General features: G+C 37.5%; 1 protein-coding gene across 1 annotated transcript in view; it reads left to right on the top strand.

Annotated features, from left to right (window-relative positions):
• The window catches only part of IMPG1 (interphotoreceptor matrix proteoglycan 1), a 131959-nt gene that overhangs the window by 40752 nt on the left and 70897 nt on the right, over window positions 1-20310 (top strand). The window contains exons 7-13 of the mRNA XM_026007462.2: window positions 4567-4719; window positions 9929-9987; window positions 13680-13700; window positions 15238-15493; window positions 16296-16366; window positions 16789-16933; window positions 17817-17895. Of these exons, the coding sequence (XP_025863247.2) occupies window positions 4567-4719; window positions 9929-9987; window positions 13680-13700; window positions 15238-15493; window positions 16296-16366; window positions 16789-16933; window positions 17817-17895 (784 nt within the window). The remainder of the gene's footprint in view (window positions 1-4566; window positions 4720-9928; window positions 9988-13679; window positions 13701-15237; window positions 15494-16295; window positions 16367-16788; window positions 16934-17816; window positions 17896-20310) is intronic.

The raw sequence follows: 20310 nt of genomic DNA, 5'->3' as shown, positions 1-20310 counted from the left end.
CCAAACACTTGTTGCTGAAGCCAGGAATCTCTGTTCCCTCTACTCTGGAGTGACAAGATTGTGGCAGCAGAAGTGGGAAGCAAATTCACAAGGGGGCAGGGGTATAGGGGTGACACATCAGAGCCTGAATCTCCTCTTACACTGCCACTGCAACCAGACCTAACTTCCCTGTGGTCTGCAAGACTTCACTAGCCTTTCCTCTCCTGAGAACCTCCCCTAGGTGATGAGGGCAAGAAGTTCAGTCTCACCAGCTCTGCATGAAAATTCGGGGATGAGAACCCTGCTGGCCATTCTATCTGGCCTATAGGCCAGATAGCTGTGGATTTGCTGGAACTATTGCTATGAACAAAGAATTAAAATGTTCCATTTTTCTCAAAATTACTATTCCATGAACAAAGTGCTGTTGGAAAAAATTATTGAGATTAAACTTATTCACTATAAAATTTCAAAGATGACTTCAGTTCACCTTCTCTTTTCTCATATTACTTATATCCCATATTCTTCAAAATCTAATATAGGCCCCCCCTTCTGCAGTAAATATCCCCTGAACATCTCATTCCATATTCATCACATTCTCCTCTTAACCTTTTTACCACCTGCACCCATCACTTTTGTTCAGCAAATGTTTTACTAAAATCCTCTGATGTGCCAGGCATTGGGATATGTGCCAAAGATCCTAAGACACACTTCCTGCCTTCAATATTTGTGTTATTGTATAATGCAAATAAATACAACAAAATAATTTAAATGCTGTACTTGAAGATGGCAAATGTATAGAATGGAACAAAATGGTAGACCAGGACAAGTTGCAAAGGATGTAACCTCTAGTCATGAATGTTCACAAAGAGTTTTGTGCATAAGTGGCCACGTTTTTTTTAAACTTTGGGAGATTTAATGAATAATACTGGATTCAGGAGATTACATGTGGGTTGACAAGATTAGCACATAAAAAGACTCTAGGTGAATATGGCATAGGTATTAAATGAAAAATTCAAATATTATTCATTGCTACAAGACATTAGAGGAGGCAAAGATTTCTACCCTAAATGATCAGAGGAAATATTATTTTAAATGAACCATCAAATATTAGTAGGAAGTAAAAAAAAAGTGTGTGTGTGTGTGTATGTGTGTGTGTGTGTGTGTCCCCATATGTTTTAGTGCTGGAGGTCAGCATGGGGAGCACTGACCCCCATGGGGATCAGTGAGGTGAGTCTCCAGTCAGGAGACTAGCACAAGCAATGTGCTATCTCATCAACAATGAACAAGCTATCTGGTAGTCAATGCAGGGAGAAATGACACAGACTAAAATTGTTCAAACAGCAACAATTCCATTTAGAATTGCACCAAAAATAATAAGATATCTAGGAATAAACCCAAAGAGGTGAAAAACCTGTACTCTGAAAACTATAAAACACTGACGAAAGAAACTGAATATGACACAAAGACATAGAAGGGCATTCCATGCTCATGGGTTGGAAAAATTAATACTCTTAAAACATCTATACTACCTGAAGCAATTTACACATTTAGTGCAACCCCTATCAAAATAGCATTTTTCACAGAGCTGGAACAAACTATCTTAAAATTTGTGTGGACCCACAAAAAAAACCCAAATAGTCAAAGCAATCTTGACAAAGAAAAGCAAAGCTGGAAGCATCACAATTCCAGACTTCAAGTTATATTACAAAGCTGTAGTACTCAATACAGTATGGTAACTGGCACAAAAATAAACATATAGATCAATGGAACTGAATAGAAAACCCAGAGATACACCCACACTATATAGTCAACTAATCTTCATCAAAACAGGAGAGAATATCCAATGGGAAAAGGACAGTCTCTTCACAAATAGTGTTGGGAAAACTGGACAGCAGCATGCGAAAGAAAGAAATTGGACCATTTTCTTACACCATACATAAAAATAAATTTAAAGTGGATGAAAGACCTAAATGTGAGACAAGATACTATAAAAATCCTAAAAGGGAATACAGACAGTAACCTCTTTAACATCAGCCTTAACAACTTATTTCTAGATATGTCTCCTAAGGCAAAGGAAATAAAAGCAAAAATAAACTATTGGGACTACATCAAAATAAAAGACTTCTACACAGTGAAGAAAATAAACAATAAAACTAAAAGGCAGCCTATGGATGGGAGAAGATATTTGTAAATGGTATATATGATAAAGGGTTAGTATCCCGAATATGTAAAGAACTTATAAAAAGTCAACACCCCAAAAACAAATAATCCAATTTAAAAAGGGTCAGAGGATATGAATAAACACTTTTTCCAAAGAAGACATACAGATTTCCAGGAAACACATGAAACAATGTTCATCATCGCTTACCATCAGACAAATGCAAAACAAAACTATAATGAGATGTCACCTCACACCTGTCAGAATGGCTAAAATCAACAACATAAGAAATAACAGGTGTTGGCAAGGATGTGGAGAAAAAGGAACCCTCTTTGCACCATTGGTGGGAATGCAAACTAGTGCAGCCACTCTGTAGAACAGTATGGAGGGTCCTCAAAAAGTTGACAATAGAGCTAACCTATGATCCAGTAATTACACCACTGGGAATTTACCCAAATAATACACAAACACTAATTCATAGGGATACAGGTACCCCTATGTTTACAGCAGCATTATTTACAATAGCCAAAATATGGAAACAGCCCAAATATCTATCAGCTGATGAATGGATGTGGTATGTATATACAACGGAATATTATTTAGCCATAAAAAAGAATGAAATCTTGCCATTTGCAAGGATGTGGATGGAGCTGGAGAGCATAATACTAAGTGATAAGAAGTCAGTCAGAGAAAGGAAAATACCATATGATTTCATTTCCATGTGGAATTTAAGACACAAAACAAATCAGAAAAGGGAAAAAGAAAGAAAGAGAGAAACCAAGAAACAGACTGTTAGCTATAGAGAACAAATTGAGGGTTACCAGGGAGGAAGTGGTGGGGGGGAATGGGTGAAATAGGTGATGGGGATGAAGAAGGGCACTTGTCATGATGAGCGCTGGCTGTTGTATGGAAGTGTTGACTCATTATATTCTATACCTGAAACTAATATAACACTGTATGTTAGCTAACTGTAATTAAAATAAAAACTTTTTTAAGAATATGATTTTATACCTGGGCCTACTCAGAAGTTTAATAACAAAAAGAAAAAAATTTAATAAAAAATAAATAAAATTGTTCAGATTAGAGTCAGATTGTGGAGAGCCTTGTGTGTCAGGAAAAAAGTTTGGATTTTTATCCCATAGGTAATAGAGTATTACTGAGGATATTTTTCTTTTAACTTCCCATAGGTCCTAGCATTGTTCTATACCCTTACAGATGCTTAATGTGTGTTATCTCAATGAATGAATGAATGAATGAATGAATGAATGAAGAAAGAAAGAAAAGAAAGAAAGGAAGGAAGGAAGGAAGAAAGAAAGAAAGAAAGAAAGAAAGAAAGAAAGAAAGAAAGAAAGAAAGAAATCTTTTTGTTAAACAAACATCAGTAGTTTGGCAAGTGTGAATCTACATCCTCCATGTGCCCAATTAAAGTTAGAGGCTGTGCTGCTGTCCACTGCCCATGGAAGAGAGGAGTTTGTGATAAGAAATGAGGAGAAACTACATGAGATTTGTCCCGCATGTCATTTTCTATTGGTTGGTCTCTTCTTTCTGCTTCCACAGCTCTATTTTCACTAATAAGAGAATATGTACATTACCAAAGATATTCAATTTTCTACAGACATGGGTTTTACTCTTTTAAGAAAGCTGTTCAGATTTCATGATTATCTGGGTACCCAATAACGAAAATTTGTCAAACCTCAAGTTTGAAACCCAGCTCTAGGCTTGCTCTGTACCCAGGGAGCCCGGGTGAATTCAGAGCGGTGAGACACTCCTTCCTGTTCACAGTCCAGAGGGCAAAAAGGATGACCCCTGGCCCTTGTGATCAGAGGTCAAATCCAGATCCTCAGAAAAGTGCTTCTCTTTTAAGCCACATGCTACCAAAGGTGGCCCAAATATGCCATTCCTTTTGAGAGATATTTCAAACCATCTCTTGACCTGTCAGTGCTTGCTAACTAGCTTCAATGTGAAGGTTAAGTACAAATGGTCTCATTAAACCAGTCTAGGCTCTTATCTTAAAAAGAATATATTAAGTAATATCTCAGCATCCTTAGGTTATTTTGTATAATCTGGTCCTCATCAAAGAGTATTCATAAAGTTACACAAGAATGTGGTACAATCCCAGTGATGCTCTGGCAATATATATGAATTATATGTGTGTGTATATATATGTGTGTGTGTGTGTAAATGCTTTCATGGAAAGCACATAGTCATAAAACTACAGTGTTTTCAAGGATCCTAAATAGTTAACTCATTGGCGCTTTGGTACTTTGTCAATAAAATTCAGAGGACACTTCTAGTTAAAAGGATTTTAATTCTAAAAGCACTTGAGCTTTCATAATCTACTTCTTGAGACAATAGCAATATATATTATTTAATATTACCATATGCTTTCGGTTTATGCTAATAGATGATCCTTTATTTTTTTAATTTAGGAAAGTAAAGTAGAATCCACTAAGATATCTGAGGGCCCACTGGAGCAGAAGGTAGAGCTGAGCATCACTCTGACAAACCAGAGGTTTAAGGCAGAGCTCACTGACTCACAGTCCCCATATTATCAGGAGCTAGCAGAAAAGTCTCAACTCCAGGTAAGTGAACCCACCCCACACAACCACAGCCTAAGTCATGAATCAGAATCTGAGAGCCAGCAGCTAAACTCTTTGAGCTGATAGTTCCAACTTTTTATAATTAAGCATTAATTTTTAACCATTAGAAAGATATAAAAAACTGTAATAGGTCCAAAATGTTAGAGCACCTGGATCTCTAGAAAAGTATTTCTATTCCAGCTTCTCTATCTTAAAAGTCACTTACATTTAGGGCTTCTTTAAATATTAGTAGGTTTTTAAATCTCCTTTACCTGAAAGTCATTAAGCACATAGTCTATACGTCTAAAGTGTTCATGTAAGCACCAACCAAGGAATATGCTGGGTTTCTTTTTAATATGCTGGTTCGAAATATTTTTTTAACCTGTATTAGTCTCACATAATATTTCCACTTTTGCAGTTTGATGCAATTTGAAGCCATGATATTTTTCATGGGTGATAGTGAAAGGCAGTTATGTTGTCCATGCCAGCCACTAAACTTAGGAGCTGCCCCAAGATGTCTTTTCTGTCTATGACCATCATCACCTCTGCCTGCCTCTTCATTTCCTGCAGGATGAATCCAAACTACTGTGCTGACAGGTCGCATTTCTAGGCTGTGCTAAGAGTCCTGCCTTCCTTTCCAGCCTCATCTTAACACTAGCTCCTCCCCCTCCTTTGCACAGAGGTACAAACTGCTTACAAATCTCTTCTCACCTTTAGCTTTTCCATAAGCTAATCTGCAATGGGTTTCATTTTACCAACTCATTCAGGGGAAGTCCTCTCTACCCATCCTGGGTTCAGTATCAATCCTCTGAGCTAACATACAGTGCCCGTTGCTGTCACAACATTTATCACCCTGTTTTGAGATTATTTGCTTACATGTCCATGGCCTTTGTTGTCTCCTTTCCCCCATCTTCACCCAACATCTTCATTACCTCCAGGTTCTGGGTGTTCCCTTGAGGACAGGAAGGGTTTCTTTATCTCTGAAGACTTAGCTCCTAATATGGAGTTTGGGGTGCAGTTAACTACTCAGGAGTTGTAGAAATGCAACCGAAAATAGATGCATTCACAAGACAACATAACCATGAACTTTATTTATGGCTATCCCAAGCATCTCACACAGCATGGCCAGGGAACCCATAAGCCCCTACTTCTCATATGTGGAGAATTCTTTTTTTTTTAATAATAAATTTATTTTTTTATTGGTGTTCAATTTGCCAACATACAGAATAATACCCAGTGCTCATCCCGTCAAGCGCCCACCTCAGTGCCCGCCACCCAGTCACCCCCAACCCCCATCCTCCTCCCCTTCCACCACCCTAGTTCATTTTCCAGAGTTAGGAGTCTTCCATGTTCTGTCTCCCTTTCTGATATTTCCCACTTATTTTTTCTCCTTTCCCCTTTATTCCCTTTCTATGTGGAGAATTCAATGCTTACCTCCTCTCAACTGGAAAGAAGATGAATAAGCAAAAACTTTAAACCTCCAACCTCTTCCTGCACCAGTTTTCAGTAAATAAAATGCACAGAATCATTTCTACAAACTTGATAAGAGAAAGCATCAATATGGGGTGTTTATGAATCAGAGCAGTACTTAGACATGATTATTAGATAGAATGAATTAAAGAATAGTCTGTTAACATTCTATTTGTTCTTTGATCTTGTCAGAAAAATTCCTAGTATAGTCAGAATATCTTCAAAATTGGATAGTTAGCCAAGATTCAAACCCAAACAGCCTGGCACCAAAATCCCTGTTCATATCCATGATGCTATACTTCCTATTTTTCCTGAATAAATATATATGAGGCACAGATTTTTGTATCATCATCAAATAAACATGCCCATTCTACACTCTGAAAACTGTATTAGCCAAAAGGCTATGTGTTACTTGGTCTTGTTCAGGAGCCCTACCACATTAGTCCTGCTAGTTCCTCTGCATGGTCACTGGCTTCTCTGAAATGGAGCCCCTCTGCTTAGAGCATCTGTTCCCTTTCCAGGTTCCTGAGCAATCCAGACTACCTAGCAGCCTGCCAACACATAACTTACCAGCTCCACCACAGCCCATACTTGCATTAGCACAGCCATTCAGGCCTAATCAGGAATTAATGGACAGTGCTTTGCAGTAATTTAATTTCCACAATAAACCTAATGAGCAATTTAATACAAATGTCAAAAGGAATGCTTAGTTGTTGTGTGAATGCTTTCTCCTGTGCAAACATTCATGAGAACTCAACACGGGTGCCTTTTTATAGCCCCGTTAACATACATTCCAGCAAGATCAGGGAGGCCCCTGTGCATTTAGTATTATTAATAAGGTTAACTGGGCACTTAATTAGCAATTTAGTGGTTAGCACTCCATGATTGGAAGGTCCCCAGAAGATTATTTAGCAGAATTAACTGAAGGCCTTTGTCATCTCCTCCCTAGATGCCTTCTGCACCCTCCTAAGCAGAGCTGACTCTTAATCAATCACAGGCAGGTTCACAGAGAGGACATGGACAATAAGCAAAATTCCCCTCCACCAGAGCCAGTGCTGTGGAGCACTCCTGGAGGGGAGGATAGCTCTCCTTGGAGATGTACTCTGCTACCCATGCTATAGCTGTGGGCTTCTATGGAAGTCTGTGCTTGATTGATTATTTTCATCCGTATAACAGCAACTCTGATATCCTGGACAAGAAAGAGGAACAAGTCAGGGTCTGAAACTTCCGCTTTAGAAACTGCTGCTCACACTAAAACAGGTGTTGTTACTGGAATGGCATGACAAATGCCTTGTGGCCCCAAAGCTATTTGTCACAGGAGGCCAGAAAAGACATGAAGCACGCACACAGCTCCTTCCTTCCTGTTGTCATAATAAAGGCCAGCTTCACATAACCTAAACTCCTAGCTCTCGTCTGTTAAGCCTGTGGTGGGGGTGGTAGTGGAGGCACAGAAACTCATTACTCAGGCTCCCTGCACCTGACCCCAATGGGGGCCCTCATCCTGTCCTTCCTTTCATTGAGTCTTTCAAAAACAAGTGATTGAAGGCTTGCTCTGCTTTTGTCAGCCTCCATGGTATGTGACCAAAGAGGAAGTAAAAGAAAATTGGGCTATCAAGGATATAGTAATCCAATAGGAGAGATAGAGACTAAGTAAATCAATAATGCAATATCATCAACTCTTTGCCCATTGTGTGTCAGGCACTTATTAGTTATTTCTTATAGGAGCCTTACAAAATAAGTACTGTTATCCCTTTTTTTGTCCAAGGAGATCAGATTCAGAGAGTCTAAGCAATAAACTCAAGATCTTACAGCTAGAAAGTAGCAGAACCAATATTTAAACTCAAGCCTACACAGCTATCTCATCACCTGAAAGCTGGGGGGGGTGGGGGGCAACCTTCATCACTGTAGTTACTACATGCTCAGGGAATGAAAACTATTTTTAACATTGGTGCAAGAAAATATGATTTAGGAGGTAAAGCAGTCTGCTAGAAAAAGAAATCGATGACGCATTTCAAAGCCCAGTGTAAGTGATTTGGAGATTATCTGTGCATCACTGCCCTAGTCCTTGGCATAGATAATGTAGAGTCAGCAGTAATTTTAGATACAGTGACAATGCAGTGGCATGTTGATGAGTTTAGAGAATGAAGAGCGGCACTCAAGGCAATTAAACAAAATTTGCTGAGTCCCTAGTATGTGGATGATGATCCACTAGGTATTGAGAGAGAGAGAGATGAAGATGAATAAATAAGACATGGTCCATGAGCCCAAGGAGGATAATCTCAGTGAGGGGAGACATCATGTAGCTCATAGGCTGTTTTATGGGGCATACTGTAACAAGTTCTAGGGAGGTCTAGGGAGAAGAAATAATTGAGCCTGACTTCAGAGCTCTACAGATGCTTTTCAATAGAAAATGTGTTTGAGCTGGCTGGCTTTGGAAGATGTAAGAGTGGGCAGTCAAAAATCAAAAGGTAGAAGTTGCATCTTGGGCTAAAGGGGAAAAAAGTCATAGAAGTCTGGAGGAAGTACATGTTGTATTTGAGGAGAGATAGACATTTAGTGTGACCAGAGGATACAATATTGCCCAAGGGGGTAATGATAGCAGGAAGAGCAAATGATAAAGTACTTGGGGAATGGAGGAGGTAGATTGTGGAGGGTCTTAAAAGAATTCTTATTAAAGAACTGGGCCTTCTTCAATAGGCAGTGGAGCCCATCAAGGGATTTTTAGAACAACAGATATGGAAGGATTAAAATGGGAAATAAAAATGTAGTCACAGAATGGCACTGAGAAGTCACTTAGAAAGTGATCCTTAAGATGGAAGAAGAGCCATTGAAAAAAAAAAAAAGCCACACTGTGGAAGAGAAACAGAAAATGCCACTGGATTTGGAGAGAGCCAAGAGGCAACAGCCTGGAGAAAACCCTCCCTCCTGGGCGAATCCGAGGCAGAAGCCATACTATAGTGGGTCAGGAGTAATTAAGTATAGCAATTGTAAAATATTCTAATAATATGCCTCATTAGCAAGGTCAAACTAATTAAGAAAATTTATTGTAAAGTCCGAATAAATCTACAAGTGAATCTAACCATTAGAGTCTGCTTGTACCATTTTATCTAGATACAACAGCCATTTTTTTTAGTAACATCTTTAACATTATATTTTCCAAATAATTTAATTCAACTCAGAAAATGTAATAGTTATTCTGTCTATAAATAAAAATACTGTAGCCAAAAAAGTTTCTTCCAAGTGCCACCTTAAAGTTATTTCATACTCTATGTAAAGTAACCATTAAAGCAGATCAGAATTACTCAATTGCAGCTTTTCTTTTTCTTTCTTTCTTTTTTTTTTTTTTTAAAGAGAGTAAGAGTAAGAGAGTGTGGGAAGGGGCAGAGGGAGAGAGAGAAAATCTTAAGCAGGTTCGATGCCCAGCATATGGAGCCAATGGAGGGCTCCATCCCCTGACCCTGAGGTTATAATGTGAGCAGAAATCAAGAGTCAGATGTTTAACCAACTGAGCCACCCACACACCCCTCCCCCACCAATTGCAGCTTTTAAATAAATACCAAAACACTTTCCTCTGGGTTTCAGAAATAACTAACAACAAAGAGTTTGGCCTCAATAGTTGCTTCAATTTTCCATTTACATGTTTTTCCCCAAACTCATCAAAAGTGTTTAGGCTTTTTTCAGTTACGTAAGATCTGACCCAGTAGATCCAAAGAGTGTTTCATAAACTTCTTTCTTTTTGCAGATGCAAAAGGTATTTAAGAAACTTCCAGGATTCAAAGAAATCCATGTGCTAGGATTTAGGTAAGTAAGAGAATCGGACTCTTCTCAATTTTTAAATTACTTTCTCCCTATCCTCTTTTAAAAGCAGTGTCATGAGGATTATAAGGTTCCTTTCCCCCTAGTTGTTTAGCCCTGCCAATCCTGAAAACTGAATACATTTCAGGAAAGGAATTGTCTAATTAGAACATGACTCTACGTGATTTTTTAAGGGATAACACAGGAGGTGTATTCCTTCCTCCCTTTGGAGTAAGAAATACTACTCTCTGCAGAGAACTCCTCTTCTGTCCTTGGCAATGTTATTAACAAACCTCTTAGGAGAACACCTCAGTAGTGACAGGTCAAAAAAAGTAGCAATTAAGTTACCTTGGTGTCTGATTGCTTGATTCCCTGTTGAATGCTAAATATCATCATCGTTTAAACAAATCAGGCAGACCCTGGAGAATCAGGTGAAACTAATAAAAAAATAGTACCTTTGGGGATAAGGAAGTTGAAGGGGTATAAAGGGACAGAGGTGGAAGCAACACTTCCCAAAATATTCCTTTTATTATCATTTTGACAGATGAACTGTGCAAAATGCATTACTGTGCAAAAATTATTAAATTATAATTTTAAATAAAGGGAATGAAATCAAAGAATGGTGCCATGCTAAAATAGGGTTCAGTTATCTTCCCATGGCTTTCCTACAGGCAGGCCTATATCCACTAGCATCTCAACACTCTAATCTGGGGGGGTTCATGATTTTTGGCAAGCTTTGCATCTTCTAAGTTCTCATTCAAAACATCTACAGGCCGGGTCATAATATGATATTTTTTTAATGTACCACAGGGAATCTGTCAGCCTTGGCTTGCCTAAATGAGAGCCCCTGCCCCAGGGGGGATTTGTAAAGTGGGTAGAAAAGGCCTCCCTCAAAGGACTATCTGGCCCCTCCATTGTTGTCTGAAATCTAGAGGGTGCCCAGAGCAAGTTTCCATGCTCACGAAGAATCGCTTCTGGGCAAGCTCCATGGTTTTTTTCTTTCTAAAGCTATCAGGCCCCTCTGATTTGTCTGACTCTAGAGAAAGAAAATATTGAAAAGTGAAAGTTATAAAAGATGAAACCCTTAATATGTACCACAGCAGACTCATTTTTCTTTATTTCAAGATGCTGTTCCACAATATTCCATGTGAAATCAGATGGATTAGAAAGAAATAAAAGGTGATAGTAGAATATTCTGCATAGATGGCAAGGTCTTCTAGACAAACCACTGCAGCTAAAGAGCAGATGTTTAATTTAAAGCTGAAGGAAATGATAGGAACAGTCCTCTTGGTGAATGTTCAAATTGTTCATTATGCCCTCCCTTCAAATAAATGAAAAACTAATAATAAAAAAAATCTATTTTAGAAGAAAACAAAATGCTAGGATGATGAGATTTTGCAAGGTAAAAATAGTGTATCCACTGAAGCTGCATCTTTTCCATGTGTTTATCTCTATAAGACTTTATTCTTATTTCTACCAAAGATGCTTATAAAATAAATTTGACCATATATTCTCCATGATTTCCATCATGGAATGAATATTTAGTCAACCAGAAAATATTTTGACCCTGAATACTATAAACAACATGCTTATGAGTGTGGCAAGCTTTTAATCATAACTAACAATGCTCAGAATATTGTAAAGTAAACTTGGTATGAAGGAAATCACTTTCTCGTGGAGCCAGACCCCTTAAAAACCTATGAGTCTCCTGATAATGTCTTTATGTCAGCTCATTGGTATGAAACCTGATCTACAATTTAATAAGTACGTTTTTTATCAGTGACCTCATTTGATTCTCCCAACACAACTGGAAGTTGTGAGAATTTCTATTATTAATACAATTATAAGTATAAACAGAAAAATATCTACTTTAAATATACTTTATCTTTTAAAACAAATATGGGAAACTATTAACAATCATTTAATCTGGTTAGAGGGTATACTCTTTCAAAGACTGATTCACACAAAGTCCACAGCACCTTTATTTGGAATAGCCAAGGACTGGAAACAACCCAAATGTCCATCTACAGAGCAATAGATAACACAAATTGTAGAATATTGTTACTGTAGTCTACTACTTAGCAGAGGAAGGAACTATTAGAATACACAACAATATAGGTTCATTGCAAAATAACTAGGTTGAGTGAAAGAAACCAGAAGAAAAAGACCATATTATGACTCCATTTATATGTAACTCTGGAACACACAAACTAATCTATAATAACAGAAAACAGACCAGTAGTTGCTTGGGGAGGGTGAGACAGAATGGATAGGAGAGAAGGATTTCAAAGAGTCATGAGTAAACCTTTGGGAGGAATTAATTCTATTGTGGTAATGGTTTCACAGGTGTATGGTGTCAAACTTATCAAATTGTACACCATCAACATGTGCAGTTTGTTTCATGACAATTATATTGCAATGCAATAATTTTTTTTAAAGAGCAGGACTAGGGTCTTAGCTCAGGGTGCCCTGCCTCTCTCCAAACTACAAGCTGCTGCTGAAAGAAGCAGGAGGCAGGCCCTAAATGAATGTGTAGTTGGTACAGAAAGAAGTCCCTCCCAGACAGCAGCCCAGTTAGATAGTCATAGATTCTCCCCTGCTTCTACAGAAGGAAAGCAGTAGCAAAGTTTATTTCAGTCTTATTTTATCAAGGGATGAAATTTAAATAAATTCATACGCCAGGCAGAAAGAGCAACACAAATCCCATCACATGTGTAGAATGTCTTTGTCAACAAATATCATCTGAAATGTAAAACAAGAAAACTGAATATAGTTATAATATATAAAACTGAATATAATTATAAACTAAATTCATATATATGTCCAGAGGAGTCCAAAATATATCTGTCAGCTTGATGACCAAATGGCCTCCAAAGGGTGGCATAGCAAATGGGCCCAGGCTTGAAGTCAAGCAGGACAGGGCTTGAATCCTGGTTCTGCACCTTCCAACCAAAAACTTCCCCTCTGTGTGTGTGTGTGTGTTCCATTTTCTGTAAAATGGGGACGACCCTGTTGTTGAAAAGATTAAATTAGGATGCATATAAACTGCCTGGTGAGGACCACCCACTCAGTAAACAGGTGTTTATTTTTCTTGCAACCTGTTCTATGATGAATTGCACCATTCCCTCAAGGCTTACTGATTAAAGAAATTTGAAAAATAATCAGTCAACAAAACACCAGCTCCAGCATCCAGTCTCAGATAAATTACCTTCAGGATTAAATTAATCATTTAATGCTATTCAGAGGGAGAGAAATTCATTTATAAAATACTTTCTTAAAAAACTTCCTGGCACCAGCACCACCCAAAATGTAAGATGTATAGGATATATATGCCTCCTCTTTGGGAAGAATATGAAGAAATCAAAGAGTTTAACAAAGAGAGCCAAAAGTACATACAACCTTTGAACTAAGTCTGAACCCTAATCAGAAATATCATATAATTCTGTTTATTCCTGAGTTTCATATGGCTCTCAAAATTCCCATTCAAATTCTGATGGCAGTTAATGTATTTCCTTCAAAGCTCTGGGCAAACATGGGAAACAATGGGAAAAAAATCTCTCTCTCTTTCTCTCTCTCTCTCTATTTCTCTCCCCTCCCCCTTTCTCTCTGGTATGTGAAATGATTTAGTAAATGTCTTAATAAATTTCATAAAAATTCTCTCTCCCTTGCATGTTCCCATTGCATATGATGAAATGAAGACCGAAGAAAAGAAGAGAGGGGTAATTTGGACTTTTCTAATGTTTTGACATGTAGTACCTCCCCCGCCCCCCAAATTTATATGCTGGTATTTTACAAATAATCTTTACATATAAAGTCTAAGATAAGCCAATGTCTTTTATTGGTGTCTTTCTTAAATAAGAGGAATTGATCAGTTATTCTGCAGTTCAAAAAAATTCTTAAGTCAAAATCACTACGTGAGATAAGTAGGTAAACAATGATTTAATCAAAGTGTATTCTGCAAAACTCAAAATCTAATTAGAAAACCAAAAACATATTTCTGTGAAGCAAGCATGTTTTAACAACTTCTTAAATTCCATTTGTGATAGGAAATTGTCTGTCAGAATGCACACTTGTATAAGCAGCCAACTTTAGTCTGGAATAAGGCAGAGAAACTAATTTGCTCCTTAATTCCAAGGTCAGTTTGAATTGGGACAGAGCCCACTATACCTTGGAGAGCTCAGTAATAAGAATCCAGCTTTGGCTTCTATAATTGACTAGTGAAATAATGAACTGTAGACTCTGACTGATTATGTGGCCCAGAGAACTGCCAAGAGTACACATTATCAGTTCCGTGGCCTTTAAAACTCTTTTGCATCCCTTTGTGTGGATTTATGGCATAAACTAAAAGGTGAACCTGATCCTAGAAAAAAGAGTTTTAGAGAATCCTATTTCATTCTTATATGCAAAAAGGCATTTAATCAATAAATATGATAATAAATATGGCTAATCATATACTACTTCCCTTTTTTTCTCATACCTTTCTTCTAAGATGTTACCTTAAAAGCAGCTTGAGGGAAAAATTATGTTTGATTTACAATTTTGTTTTTTAATTAAAAAATATGTCTTGAGGGCAACCCCAGTGGCTTAGCGGTTTAGTGCTGCCTTCAGCATGATCCTGGAGACCTGGAATTGAGTCCCATGTCAGGCTACCTGCACAGAGCCTGCTTCTCCCTCTGCCTCTCTCTCTCTCTCTTTAACAAATAAATAAAATCTTTTAAAAAATACGTCTGGAAAGAAGTAGAAGAGAAATAACCTTAAGAATCAAAGCTTTGACTTGGTTACAATATGTACATACTACTGTCCCACTGCTGTATCCTATGCTGCTATTTCATAGACCTTCCTAAAGAAGGCTATTTGTAGATAAAAGGACGATTCATCCTTCTTGCTGATTGGAACTTCATGACTTTACTTATAAGGCCACCAAAAACACTGGTGAATAATAGCATCTATTGAAAATTAATGCTTTTTCACAAAGAATAAAGTAAAAAAATCTGTGATCACTTGATTCAGTTAGTATCCAGTCTTCAAGCTGGACTTAACCTTCATCCTGACATTCTATCTAACAACTAAAATATACATCAATTCAAATTTCAAATTTCTGATAAACATTTAAACGAGTTGTAAAGTGGGATATTCTTTAAGTGCCCATCAGGAAAGAGGATGAAGCTGTCTGGAATCTTTGTAGCACCATTATGACTCTCCTTATAAAGCATGTAACAATGGGTTTGGATGGTATGTGTCCTCTGCTGTCTATAGTTCAAGCTCCGTAGAGACACGAGTTATGGCCATCTTTACGAGAGACAGTGCAGAAGTAAAAAGCCCTGCAAGTGACCACCTGTCTTTTGATTCCAACAAAATTGAGAGTGAAGGAGTCCCTCAAGGAATGATGGAGGAGGACAAGCAACCAGAAATCTATCTCACAGCTTTAGACCTCAAAAAGCTGATCAGCAAAGCACTAGAGGAAGACAAATCCTTGGATGTGGAAACAATTCAGTTCACTGATGGTCAGTTGGTAATTTCATAATTCTGGTGTTACCCTCATTCTGACAATGACGTTAGGAAGTGTGAATGTCCCATGGTCACCGTCATTTCAACTTGGGCCTTATAGAGTCAATCATTTCTGTGACAGGCACATCATGAATAGTGTCAGTTCTCTTTCCTCACTCCAACCTGTGTCTCATTTGATGAGCCATTGGTTGATACTTCACATCAAGAATAGGTCTAGGAGAAGCCGAGAGTTTCAGTTCAGCAGTTCAACTACAGTCATCCAGTGGAGTCCAGATGGAAAGAAGCACCCATGAACAGTCCTTTTGCATTGGTATAACCCAAACAGATTCCCTCACCTAGCAAATTGGTTGAGTCCCAGAAAGAAAGAGATGGCACATTCAAATTAGGACAACATGAGGAGAGTTTGATAAAGGAACTGTTTATAAAGTTTTTCCTAATACACAAAAGAATACAGAAGTTCCCTGGTGCCAGAAACAGGAAGGCCTCATTACTACTTCTAGGCATGAAGGGTTTGCCTAATGATCTAAGCCTTTCCAAGTGGGCAAAAAGGCATTGATATAGTCTATATAAGTCAACCTCCCAGAGCAGAGAATAGCAGGGAGAGGAGAGGGAGAGTGGATCTAAGAAAGTCAACAAGATCATCAGGCACACCCAAGATTCTCAGAGGTGGTACCTGGAGGGACCTATGAGCCTAGCACTTATTATGCCCAGCATTCTTGGCATGATAGATGGACACTAGAAATGCCATTTTAGTATGATGTGGCATGAAACTGGTATTCTCTGCCAGTTCTATTTCTCTATTTTAGATAGTCAAACTCAACACTGGTAAACATCTGGGACCACATGCAAAGCAAGGGAATCTCCTAGGCAAGAGAAGGTAAGCTTCAGATTCATCTTAGAGACCATCTGGTACTCCGGTTTGTCTCTGTTCAACCTTCTGGGATATTCTGAGAATCAGGTTTCAAGGTAGAAGTAGGATTCTGCAAATGGTCCTTGGTTCCAGTGCTTATTCTAGCTATTTCTTTTTGTTAGCTTCATTATAACTTCATCCCCACTGGCCTAACCAATCAACTTGCCTGCCTGATCCAAATCTATACAATAAAATTAAACACTTTAAAATTCCACTTTAGTGACTATTCTTATCGCATAAATATACAAGATGTACCCCTTGCATCTGTCCTTTAATATATTATTCACATCAATGACCATTAGTTTATGTGATGCTCATTTCTTAATGATTTGCTATACAAGTCCTTAAAAACTGATTATAACCACACTTTTCAACCTTGACTATTTTAGTGCCCCAACCACAAAAGAAAAAAATAAAAAGAAAGAAATACTCAAACCTTGTGATTTTTCACCTGCAGAATTTTGGGGGTTATTACCAGGCTCCGATCCTGACTTCCACTCAGTGCTGCCTACACTTCTTACTGATAACACAAAGGTAAGTGAGTTTGCTGTTCTTTTGTTCTTCAAATAGGAACAAAGCCTCAAAATCTTCCATCAAAAAAACTTTTAAAAATCCGCTTAAAGACTGAACAGAACAAAATCTTCTTTGCAATGCTAATTATATTTTTTCTGTTTTTTACAAGCAGTACTTTGTTGCCCCCTTCCAATTTCTGTATTAATAAAATATAATACAACTTACATTTCAAATATTGTATAACTCAAAATTTTCTTCAATGTTAGATCTTTGTTTTAGTTAGTGTCAGGATTTTCTATTTTGATAAAACAAACACATGTTCATGAACTGGAAAGAATACTTAAAGCAGAATATATAATATTGACTTTCAGAAATAAATATAAACATAAGCATGCTTTATGAGCTTGTTCTTAAGTCTTAAGGTCTTACCTATAGTTATTTATCATGGTTTCATAAGAATAATGTCTTCAAAACTAAAAATAATAAATTTTGTAATAATTTTTGTATTTCATTTAAAGCTATGTCCATTTAATTTATATCAAAAGTTGTCATTGGGGTATTCATAAGTGGAAGTGCTGACTAAGCTCTATTCGTTTTTTAAATTAATGAATTTCTAAATTCAAATATGATAGACAATTCAAAGTATTTCAGTTATTAGTTAATCCTCCCAGGCAGACTCAGTTAGCCAAGAAGTCAACTGATCATATTTTACCACTGTATCACTGCATGTTTTCCTTTCAGGAAAATTTTCTATATCAGAACCTGTGTCAGAATCCATAGTAAATTCAAGTCAACTACAAAATGATTTGACTAAATTTAAATGAAAAAAATACAAAGCATAGCCATTCTGATGTACAGGGAAATGTCACTTCTCAACATCTGTCTTTCTCAATTCATTCTTCAGGACGCTACTTTGAGTCCAGAACTTCCTCTTGGTCAATCCAGGTTTGAGACATTGGACAAAACAGGACACAGTATACCTGGTGAGTTTTTTATCACAAAGTCTGTGTTAGTTCTTTGTGTTCCTCTTTGAGGAATCCATCTATGACACTACCTCAAAGACTAGTGGTAAAGTCATCCTCAACTCAGGAGAAGGTTTCCTCATACCAGCATTTCCAACTGAAGAACAATCCATTGAACCACCCTCTTCTGAAGAGGAGGACACTCTGTGCCCTTCCTTTGGCTCTAGGCCCTAGGCCCACAGAGAGCACTGACATCCCTTTCCTGATGGATCTGGTGAAAGAAGCTGAAACCAAAACAGTACCAACTGCTGCCCACACAGAACAGTCATCTCTACAAGCCTTCAAAACTGAGACCATCAGGACAAGGTAAGTCATAAGGCCCACGTCCACAACAAGGGACTATGGCAACACAGTATTAGGTCCTTACGGTCAATATGTGTGTTCTGTTTGCCACGTACAGGCTGACCATTCATGCCATCTGTTTTGCTACATATGTTTCTTTAGTGACAATTAGCTCATGTGTAATTGAAAAATAAGGATGTCAGTAAACATTGAAATCCTTTTGGTTCACTGTTGAATTTCCAAAACTGTTCATTTCTGAAGCAGTAGAGTTCAACTTTATCACAGTTAAAAGGGAATTGTTAGCAATTTATGAAGACTTTAAGAAAAAAAATGAAATTCTGCAGCAGTCTTTTTTTAGTGCAAGAAGGAGCTAATTTAGTGGCTTCATGAACCCCTATGCTTTCCACTTTATACAGCTCTCTGGTGAAATTATACATAAAAATGTCTTTAAGGAAACATGAACCCTAGGATATAAGGCTGATAAGAATGAACTGTGATTCTAAGTGCAAATAACAGAGGAAATTTGTTATAGCTGACTTTTTAATTTTTTAATTCTTTTTAAAGTTTATTTTTTTTAATTCAAGTATAATTAACATATAGCTTTATATTCAACAATTCTATACATTTCTTAGTGCTCATCAAGATAAGTATACTCTTGGGATGCCTGGGTGGCTCAGCGGTTGAGCATCTGTCTTTGACCCAGGGTGTGATCCTGGGATCTGGGATCGAGTCCCCGCATCAGGCTCCTTGCACCTGCTTCTCCCTCGGCCTATGTCTCTGCCTCTCTCTCTCTCGCTGTGTCTCTCATGAATAAATAAATACAATTTTTTTAAAAAGATAAGTGTACTCTTAATCATGCCCCCATGTACATCCCATCTAGTAACCAACAGTTTTTCTTCTGTGTTTAAGAATCTGGTGTTTTGTTTGTCTTTTTTCCTTATTCGTTTGTTGTTTCTTAGATTCTACATAAGAGTTCAATCATATAGTATTTGTCTTTCTCTGATTTATTTCACTTAGCCTTATATACTCTAGGTCCACCTATGTTATTGCAAATGGCAGGATTTCATTCTTTTTATGACTAATATTAATATGACTATATATATGTATATATATATACATATATATATACACACACACCAGATATACACACATATCTTCTTTTTTTTTAAGGTTTTATTTATTTATTCATGAGAGATACAGAGAGAGAGAGAGGCAGAGGGAAAAGAGAGAGAGAGAGAGAGAGAGAGAGAGGCAGAGGGAAAAGCAGGCTCCATGCAGGGAGCCTGACATGAGACTTGATCCCAGGTCTCCAGGATCAGGCCCTGGGCTGAAGGCGGTGCTAAACTGCTGAGCCACCCAGGGTTCCCTATGCCATATCTTCTTTGCCCATTCATCTATTGATGGACACTTGATGGACACTTGCTTCTATATCTTGGCTATTATAAATAATGCAATAAACATGGGAGCATATATATCATTTCAAATTACTGTTTTCATTTTCTTTGGGTAAATACACAGTAGTTACAGTAGTACTGTAAATACACAGTAGGAATTACTGGATCATATGATAATTCTATTTTTACTTTTTTGAGGAAACTATTGTTTTCTACAGTAGCTGCACTGACTTGCATTCCCATAAGCAGTGCACAGGATTACTTTTTTCCACATCCTTGCCAACACTTGTTATTTCTTATGTTTTTTATTTTAGCTATCCATTCTGACAGGTAGAATGGCTAAAGCATCTATCTCATGGTGGTTTTAATTTACATTTCCCTCATGATTAATGATATTGAGCCAACAATATGTCTGTTGGCTAACTATATGTCTTCTTTGGAAAAATACCTATTCACATCTCTGCCAATTTTTTAAATTGGATTATTTGGTGTTGAGTTGTGTAAGTTCTTTATATATGTTGGATATTGATCCCCTACTGAATACATTGTTTGCAAATATCTTCTTTCACTCAGTAGGTTGCTTTTTTGTTTTATTGATGGCTTAAAAAGGAAGCTTAAAATGGAGGACACCCTCTGTGCCCTTCCCTTTTGTTTTATTGATGGTTTCCTTCATTGAGCAAAAGCTTTTTATTTTGGTATA

Source organism: Vulpes vulpes, chromosome 1 (genome assembly GCF_048418805.1).
Source record: "Vulpes vulpes isolate BD-2025 chromosome 1, VulVul3, whole genome shotgun sequence".
Taxonomy (NCBI): Eukaryota; Metazoa; Chordata; class Mammalia; order Carnivora; family Canidae; genus Vulpes; species Vulpes vulpes.
This window is presented reverse-complemented; position numbering and strand designations above follow the sequence as displayed.